The 10,459-nt window shown below is 32.5% G+C and overlaps 1 protein-coding gene across 1 annotated transcript; it reads left to right on the forward strand.

Annotated features, from left to right (window-relative positions):
- Positions 1 to 8,170: 8,170 nt before the first annotated feature.
- On the forward strand, positions 8,171 to 8,758 carry LOC126882639 (uncharacterized). Its single transcript, XM_050647614.1, has one exon. It carries the CDS (start codon positions 8,171 to 8,173, stop codon positions 8,756 to 8,758), a length of 588 nt encoding a protein of 195 aa, XP_050503571.1.
- Positions 8,759 to 10,459: the final 1,701 nt, after the last annotated feature.

Consider the following 10,459-nt stretch of genomic DNA (forward strand, 5'->3'; position numbering starts at 1 on the left):
AAATTGCTACTTGGGCAGGTTAAGTCGTACTTCATGGAATGATTATTTATTATTTTGATTAGTTCTACTCGTAATCTGAGTATTCGGAACTAAGCTTTGTTGGAATTTTACCGTGATGGACAGGCGGGAAGTGAGATGCAGCCTGATAGATCTTCCTCGGCATTGTTAGCTCCTGCACTTTTTATAAAAATACACTTTCTTCAATTTTTTTATCCGATGCCTAGATTTTGTGTCATTTTGGAACTACTAATGAAATAAAAAATTTTAGTAGTTCCAAAATTACACAAAATCTAGGCATCGGATAAAAAAGTTTATTTGAAGAAATTGTATTTTTTTGTTCTTCTTAATGGCGGTACAGGCTCGTTTTTTTAATATTGTATTTAATTACAGAGTAATTTCCACATATTAATATATTTTTCAAATTGGGCCCTGTACCGCCATTCTTTATTTTATTACGAATACGTGTACCAAATATCTCGAAAAAATATTCAAAATTACAGCCGCAATCTTGGAACGCGTTTTTGCTACCTGTTGATCGCTATAATAAATAATATAAATAAATTTTTTCGGGTTCAAAAATTGCAATTTTTCGATTTTATGTTCAACCGCGTTTATCTCGAAAACTATGCATCCTACGAAAAAACTTGTCAGAACAGTTTTTGCTTAGAATGACCCAAAAAATACAAAAAAAATGTTTTGTTTTGCGAGAAATCGCTGTTATGTAATTCCTCAAGTTCTTTGTTTATAACAATCTTATCGACATCCGGATCAACTGTTACCCAACAAATTCGTGTTCTACGGGTCAAGATACATAAAAAAATCTTGGGTAAGACCATCTGAATAAAGGAGGCCGTTGTACCCCCTTGGCGACAGGACTATGAATATCTACCTAAAAAAATTGGCATTTGTACTGTAGTCAGGATTTCTGTACCTAAACATAGATTTATTACGAATTTCATTTTCATGGGAAACAACTTTTCACACTTTTTTTATGTATGACAACAGTAGATTACTTCTCATAGGTACTTACATTGTTAAAATTTGTGGTGGCTCCAATTTCGATGTTCTCATAATTTTGGCATGGCTTTTAATGGACTTTTTCTTGGAATTATTCGCTTTATTTGTCGTTTGATTAACTTTTCCCATTTCGTTAAACTATTGATAATCATGCCTATTCTGTAACTCATTTCGATGATAGAAGTCAGTAAAATCGAATAGAAGTGACCAAGTCGAATAGAAATAGTCCAAATCCGTATTCCATAACTACTTCGGAATCTCTACAATCGTAATGTGAATAGAAATCACTTCGACAGCATTTACCCTGTCGAGGTGAGATTTCGATTATCGGAATTGTGGTTGACGCAAGCGCATTTTGTTTTGTTTTGACGTTTATATTTTATATATAAAAATAATTAATTACATACTACTTATTTATAATTATTATTTATAGTATTTGTACCTTTTTTTAGCTGCTTAATTTTTAGTCTGTGGTGTTATTTGTTTAGAGAACTATATATATTTCATTTAGACATGTTGTACGAGTATGAATAATTGGACCTAACCTTATTTATTTGCTACTTGGCGTCTGAATGTTTCCCATTCACATTGTTGCCATATTTTGTTCGCATATTTCTTGTACAATTGCAATCAATGGTATAATGCACAAGAATAGCATACGATAGACTTCTTATGCGTTAAGTTGGATTTATAGTTTGACGTAGCGTAGACGTAGACGCAACGGAGACGCACTGGAAAAGATCAACACCGAATTTTGTGTACTCGTGTTTATAGATGAACGCAAGCGCCTGACGGAACGTAAGAGAAACGTAACGTAACATAAGAGATGACCAAAGTTGGATTTATAGTTTGACGTAGCGTAGACGTAGACGCAACGTAGACGTAAGAAACGGACTGGAGACGGAAGAAAATATTATGTCAATTTATAGATCGACGTAGCGGAATTTTTGCGCATGAGTAGAAAGAGTAAACAATGACTTAATTCTAATTCAACAACATAGCCTATAAATTATACGAACAGTAAACAAACTTTGTGTTTATTTATTTATACTTATACTATTATTTATTATAATATTTATCTGTTTTGTGTGTTACATGGATTAGGAAATAAACGAAAGTATGCTCTTTGGTGCCGCATGCCGTGGGATTATCCAACTATTTTGTTTCATTTCCTGGTCTTTAAATGTTTATTGGATTTACCTATCGTATAATATGTGTGGATAACCACGAATTAGGCTAATAAACAACTCATATTTATCTGAAATATTGAAATGACTCTATGATATAATTTTATTAAATTAATAACTTAACATCCATTGTATTAACAAATAATTAACAAAATTCGAATATGTTGACAATCAACTTTTTACACAACACAAGGAATGAGGGGGCGGGGCGGGTCCACTTTGAGTGACAGAACAAAATTCTGCCTTATGATTGGCCAGACGGAAGAAACGCACTGTAAAAGATGAAAGTTGGTCATCTCTTATGTTACGTTAAGTTGGATTTATAGTTTGACGTAGCGTAGACGTAGACGCAACGGAGACGTAAGAAACGGACTGGAAACGTAAGAAAATATCATGTCAATTTATAGTTCGACGTAGCGGAATTTTTGCGCATGAGTAGAAAGAGTAAACAATGACTTAATTCTAATTCAACAACATAGCATATAAATTATGCGAACAGTAATAAACAAACTTTGTGTTTATTTATTTATACTTATACTACTATTTGTACAGAAGGACGCAGAGGAATTGGTAGAAAGCAGGCCTCTTGGTTGAAGAATATCCGGGAGTGGACAGGAATAAAGAAAGCAGAACACCTATTTAGAATAGCTCGAGACAGAGACAGTTTCGCCATGTTAATCGCCAACGTCAAGGGGACTTGATAGGGCACGTTAAGAAGAAGACTACTATTTATTATAATATTTATCTGTTTTGTGTGTTACATGGATTGGGAAATAAACGAAGATATGCTCCTTGGTGCCGCATGCCGTGGGATTTCCAACTAGTTTGTTTCATTTCTGGTCTTTAAAATGTTTATTGGATTTACCTATCGTATAATATGTGTATATAACCCCGAATTAGGCTAATAAACAACTCATATTTATCTGAAATATTGAAATGACTATGATATATTTTTATTAAATTAATAACTTAACATCCATTGTATTCAAATAATTAAATTCGAATATGTTGATAAACAACTTTATCTTTACAAAATTGATGAGGGAGTGTCCACTTTGGGTTGACAGAACAAAATTCTTAATTTTGATTGGCCAGACGTAAGAAACGCACTGTAAAAGATGAAAGTTGGTCATCTCTTCCGTTACGCTACGTTTCTCTTATGTTCCGTCAGGCGCTTGCGTTCATTTATAAACACGAGTACACAAAATTCAGTGTTGATCTTTTCCACTGCGTCTCCGTTACGTCTACGTCTACGCTACGTCAAACTATAAATCCGACTTTACGTTTCTCTTACGTTCCGTCAGGCGCTTGCGTTCATCTATAAACACGAGTACACAAAATTCGGTGTTGATCTTTTCCAGTGCGTCTCCGTTGCGTCTACGTCTACGCTACGTCAAACTATAAATCCAACTGACCAACTTTCATCTTTTACAGTGCGTTTCTTCCGTCTGGCCAATCATAAGGCAGAATTTTGTTCTGTCACTCAAAGTGGACCCGCCCCGCCCCCTCATTCCTTGTGTTGTGTAAAAAGTTGATTGTCAACATATTCGAATTTTGTTAATTATTTGTTAATACAATGGATGTTAAGTTATTAATTTAATAAAAATATATCATAGAGTCATTTCAATATTTCAGATAAATATGAGTTGTTTATTAGCCTAATTCGTGGTTATCCACACATATTATACGATAGGTAAATCCAATAAACATTTAAAGACCAGGAAATGAAACAAAATAGTTGGAAATCCCACGGCATGCGGCACCAAAGAGCATACTTTCGTTTATTTCCTAATCCATGTAACACACAAAACAGATAAATATTATAATAAATAATAGTATAAGTATAAATAAATAAACACAAAGTTTGTTTACTGTTCGTATAATTTATAGGCTATGTTGTTGAATTAGAATTAAGTCATTGTTTACTCTTTCTACTCATGCGCAAAAATTCCGCTACGTCGATCTATAAATTGACATAATATTTTCTTCCGTCTCCAGTCCGTTTCTTACGTCTACGTTGCGTCTACGTCTACGCTACGTCAAACTATAAATCCAACTTTAATTGATAAATAAATATTATACCAGTATACTTGTATATTTATCAGTCAACGCTCATAGTCTGAACAAATTATAGAAAAGATGCCATTTTTGGGAAAAGCTGTTTAGCAGTTATTTCAACTGGAATCGAATCTTAAAGATTGCATATTATTAGTAATATCAATTTTAAATAATTTATTAATAATAATGAATTAATAACATCAATTTAAATATCTTTGATTTAAAAGCATTTATACTTCTTATCTTCACTTATCTTTTTTATTTATCAGTTTATCTTCTTTTTTATATCAATTTTAATTAACTTTAATTTAAAACCATTTATCCTCTTTTGAGCTTTTTGCATCCAGTATTTACACGAATATTTTATTTACTTCTCAAAACTTTGAGGATAGTATGAAGAAAGTATGAAAACATTGAGGAAATGGCAACGGTGTCATATTTCAAGTAACAAAATAGGTCACAGAACACAATTTCGCTGGTTACTGCGCGGTTGCCACCTCCTCAGAACCGCGTGAAATAGAAGTCATAGATTTCGATTACGATATGAGTTACAGAATACCGATCCAAACACAAAAATGACGCGATAGATATCAAACATTCCGATTTTGGGTAATTACGATTCGACTTGGTCATTTCTATTCGATTTGTTAAAAGTTACAGAATAGGGCTGATTATGTTAAAAATAAAATATCCTCCTAAATCTTTATACTCGCATTAGAATTCGAAATGTTTTTACGTAAAATATACTTACCTACCTACATAGAACTGAACTAAAACACAATTAACAACAATCTATTATTTCAAACAGGCCAACAACTTATACAACAACAACAAAAATATAATAAATAACTATCAATAAACACTATTTTTCTATGAAACAACTATAACGAATTCTTAAATTAACACACTACTGCACTGGACTGATATCAATAAAGATGACAGAACAAATTAGAGAAAATCTGACGCAGGTTTGTCAAAATGACACTGATAATTTCTCTATGTTGCCTAATTAGTTATTTAGTTATAATATGTTCGATTTCTTGTTAGAAATAAAAAATTTTAGTAGTTCCAAGATTACACAAAATCTAGGCATGCGATAAAAAAATTTTATTTGAAGAAAGTTTATTATTTTTTTCTTCTTAATGGCGGTACAGGCTCCTTTTTTCAATATTTTATTTCGTTATAGAGTAATTTCCACGTACTAACATATTTCTAAAATTGGGCTCTGTACCGCCATTCTTTATTATATTACGAATATGTGTGCCAAATATCTCGACAAAATATTCAAAATTAGAGCCGCAATATTGGAACGCGTTTGCTGCTACCTGTTGCTCCCTACTGTAGCCTCTTAATAGTCACGGATTACACGACATTTGACGGAAGCTCGAAACAAATGACTGTGAATGAAAAGCCCTATTCAGCAGACACAATCGCTAACTAATCGATTAGTGATTTTCTGCTGAATGCCACGGATTAGACTTTATTACGGTTGTCTTGTCCGACGGTGGTGGGGAGACTTATATTTTTGACTTTACGTCACAAGAGTTTACATTCCCATATTTTTAAATGATTTTCGATCATTGAATGTGTGTTATTGTGTATATATGTGTATTATTTGTGTTATTATGAAATAATTAGACAAATAGTACACATTTTATCTTATACCGGGTGGTGAATCGTAAAAAGGGCCATAGGAAACTCAATGTAAAATTCTGAATTGTTGAATTCCTGCTTCCCTAATTATTTTACATCAAAAGTCATGAGAGAATACTTGTAGAGAATTAAAATATGTATTAAAATCAAAAGTTAAAATTGTTCTACGATTTAAATGCATTCCAAAATTTTGAAAAATATGATACATTTGCCACAATAGAGGTAATGCGTGTAAAAGTAAGGCCACACGTTACTATTTAACTGACAGTGCTCACACCATTGACTGAATAAAAAAATCTTTATTATTAATCCTTTCTCCGTAACTGAGGGTATCTTATCAACTGTATTGTTTTTAAACAATAGATGATAAAATAAAAATATTGACAGTTCAAAAATGTGAACATTATTGCATTGTGTGTGGCCTAAGTTTGGGCTGAAAACTAAAATGTATTACATTTTTACAAAATTTTGGAATATGTTTAATTACGTAGACCAATTTTAACAGTTATTTCCAATACAGATTTCAATCCTCTACAAATAGTTTCTAATGTCTTTTGATGTACAATAATTATTAGGGAAGCTGGAATTCAACAGTTCAGAATTTTACATTGAGTTAATGCAAAATTTTGACGCATGTCAAAATTCTCAATGTGTTTTAATTGTATTAATTTTTTTCGAATCCTGAAAAAACATAATAAAAATTTAAACTCAGAATAAAAGACTACATTATTACCGAGGGCTGAAAGTCCCTGAAAACTTCTATAATGTTTATTTTAATAAGTTACAAGGCTGAAAATAAAAGAGAAGTGTGATATTTAATTTCAAATATTTCATTCAATAGAATCTGCTTGTTTATTCTAAGGGGCTTTCCGCCCTCGGTAATAATGTAATCTTGCATCCTGCGTTTAAATTTTTCTAAAATACTTGGTTTTCTCAGGATTCGAAAAAAATCATATTACGATTCAAATGACAGTAAACTCTAAGAACCGTATATTTTAAATACGAAAAAATATATAGATTAGTGCCGATTCGATATGCGGTCTACCATCCAATATGCGGTCTAGAGCAGAGCAGCTAATTCGTTATGTGGTATATCATCATCATCAGTAGCTCGACAACCCTTTTTTGGTCCTGGCTTATTCTAAGAATTTCCTCCATTCTGTTCTGTTCCTTGCTTTGTTCTTCCAGTGGGTAATCTCAAGTGTTTTCAGATCTTGTTCCATATATCTAAGTTTGGGTCTTCCCTTTGACCTTCTCCCTACTGGTGTTTGCCTCATTATATGTTTTGGTGTTTCGGCCTCCAACATCCGTTCAACATGGCCTATCCAGCGCAGACGTCCGATCTTTGTGGATGTTATGACGTTACATTCGTTGTATTCTGCGTATAGTTCAAAATTATATCTTCTGCGCCATATACGTCATTTTCTTTCACTTCCTTATATATGTGTCTGAGGATTTTTCGTTCAAACGTACCTAATAAGTTCTCATCGCTTTTCGGCAATGTCCATGTCTCTGATCCATATATAAGGACCGGTTTTATCAGGGTTTTGTATATTTTGCATTTGGTTTTTCTCGTGATGTTGTTAGATCCTAGATGTTTAATTAGTTCATTATGTGGTCTATCACAGAGTAGTTATTTCGATATGCGGCCACCACTAAATAATGTTAATGCATTTAGTAAATTTTGCATCTACTCGTATATACAGTAGGGTGCAAATGAAAGGAATAAATTTGTTATTTCGTAAACCGATGACATTAGGGAAAATCCCGAAAGAGGCCGATTTTTGTTTTTAAATTATATTTTGGCATACATATCATACTAGTGTCGTCATCCATCTGGGTGTGATGACGTAATCGATGATTTTTTTAAATGAAAATAGGGGGAATTTGGTGACATCGGCAGAACAAGTTTATGGCAAGTCCTACATAACATAGGATTCAAATTTAAAAAAGAGGATAACAGAAAAGCGCTTTGTGAAAGAAGTTCTGTTGTACACAAGAGAATTGAGTTTCTGAGAAAATATAACAAATTTAAAGAAAAATAGTCAACTTTTGTATATTTAGACGAAACATGGATATTTTCTAAGGGTGCTACCAAGAGAATATGGCAAGATGACAACATAAAATCGATCAAGCATACTAGTGGAGAAGGGAAGCGATATATAATTCTGCACGCGGGAGGGAAGACAGGATATATAAAAGGTGCTAATTTAATATTTTCGTCTACATAAAATAACAGTGATTATCATGACAATATGAACACGCAAATGTTTGTGAAATGGTTGCGTGAAAAACTTCTTCCCGGATTAAGTGAGCCCAGCGTAATTATTTTATACAATGCGCCTTACCATTCAGAAATACTAAACAAAAGTCCAGCAAATTCGTGGAATGTAGATAAAATTAAAGAATGGCTAACAAATAAACGCATATATATTCCACAGCTTATATTAAAGTCTGAGTTGTTACGTTTGGCAAAAGAACATGCGAAACCAAAAATCTTTCTGGTGGTTCAAGTTATTGAAAGTTACGGGCATCAAGTTTTACATCTTCCACCACACCACTGCCAGTTTAATCCCATCGAAAATATATGGGGGACAGCAAAACAATATTACGACAACCATATTGGTCCTAGTGGTTATACTGACGAAGCGGTTTGGGAAACTTGGCGAGAAGCACTTTCAATTGCAACTCCAGAAGTATGGCGGAACTGTATATCCAAGTGCGAAAAATTAATTAAGGATTGGTGGATTCGTGAAAATAAAATTAACGAAATAAACCCAATCATAATAACAATTAACGGTGACCCCAGCGATGAAGATGATAGTGTGAACAATAAAGACTAATCATTTTAGTAAAAAAAATTGGTACGTATATTGACTTAATAATATTTAGGAGTTTACTTGAATATTTGATGTTTATATACGCTGTGAGCTCGTACGTAGAGGGGATATTTATAAATTCGCGAGCGCCAGTAGTGACAAGTCTGTAAACGTTTACTGGAAATTTGACATAAATGTCAAAGTGGTTAATTTAAAATTAAAATTAAAAACATTAATTATAAAAAATATTAGTTGGTCAACGCTGTGGTATATATTTTTACTTTAAATATAATTAGGTTTTAAATACTGAATTTACGTTTTTTAATGTTCCGTAATATGTAATTATAAATTAATCTCTTAATCTTAGCGCCATCTACGCGATAATTGTGAAATTATCCGAAGTAAGAAATTAATATTTCATCAATAGAACGTCAAAATGATTAGCAAAATCTTAAAAAAATCTATTACAATTTAATTACTTTTTAGCGTTGTAAATATTAAGCGATAACAATTTAATATTAAATTTAAAAATTACCGGTAAAAGTTGAATTAGTAATCCGCTAGGAGCGACACCAGCGAAGCTCAGAGCCAATAATGCCCTGCTGTAGGATTTCCGGATTCTTTTCAAGGCGTGATCATTTTAGTAAGTGTGATTTGTTTGAAATTGAAATTATTTGTAGATATTGTAGTTACATACATATTATAATATTGTTTTTAATAATTTTTATTTACGGGAAAAATACCCAATTATACATAAAAACTATTAAATATACATAACTAACAAAGAAAACTTATTGACTAAAGGCTGCATTGCGGCCGCTTTAATATATCTCTTAAATTGATTGTGACTTTATATAAAACCATTTTAGAGATTAAATTAAAACATCAACAATACATCAACGTTTAGCCTTCTACCTTTTATAAGTTAGAATTTGTTTTATTTTTATTATATGGATATTCATGCAACAATTAAAATTAGGTATATTGATTTTTTGCTACGGGTAATGAACTGTTGTAAAGAATCATGAAATTATATCGTTTAGGCTTGTGAGGCTATACAAAAACCTAAAATTTTAAATTATTTGATTTATATAAGAACACCCCCTCAAATAAAAAATGACTGCGCCAATGTGTAAATAGTCAAACTACAGCGGACCAGTCAATTCGTTCATTTCTTTCTTAATCCGTGACCGGTGTAAGCCTACCGAATAGACAGTAACTTTTTTATTTGTGTACACGTTAGCGTGTACCTAGACACAGCGGATTTTTAGTTAAGTTAAAACCAGGTTTATTAATAATCCTCAAACCAGGAGAAATTAAATGTGTTAAGTTAAAAGTGAAAATTATTCTGGCCATGGTGTATATAGTGATGTTGAATAAGTAACTATTCGTTACAAAGTACTCGTTACTTACGAATACCGAAAGTACCGATTACTATACAGAGAGGCAAATCGTTACTTTGATTACTCTGATTACTTCGTTGCTTTGTACCAATCGTATCAGAGCGGGTAACGACTATTGTATCTACAACCAGTACACTTGATTACTTTCTATAAAAAAAATACCAATCGTATCCTAGCGAGTAACGGACGGGACCGGTATTTTACGAGTGTAATGGAATATCGTTATCGGTATGAAGCGTTTTAAGGGTGTGACAGAATACCTATACAAAATACCTTCCTACTGAGAAATACGATTCTCGATATGATTATCGGTACTCGAATA

The sequence above is a fragment of the Diabrotica virgifera genome, chromosome 3, assembly GCF_917563875.1.
Source record: "Diabrotica virgifera virgifera chromosome 3, PGI_DIABVI_V3a".
Lineage (NCBI taxonomy): Eukaryota > Metazoa > Arthropoda > Insecta > Coleoptera > Chrysomelidae > Diabrotica > Diabrotica virgifera.

Coding starts and splice junctions, on each gene's coding strand:
- LOC126882639 (XM_050647614.1), top strand. CDS start 8,171: ATGAACACGCAAATGTTTGTGAAATGGTTGCGTGAAAAACTTCTTCCC.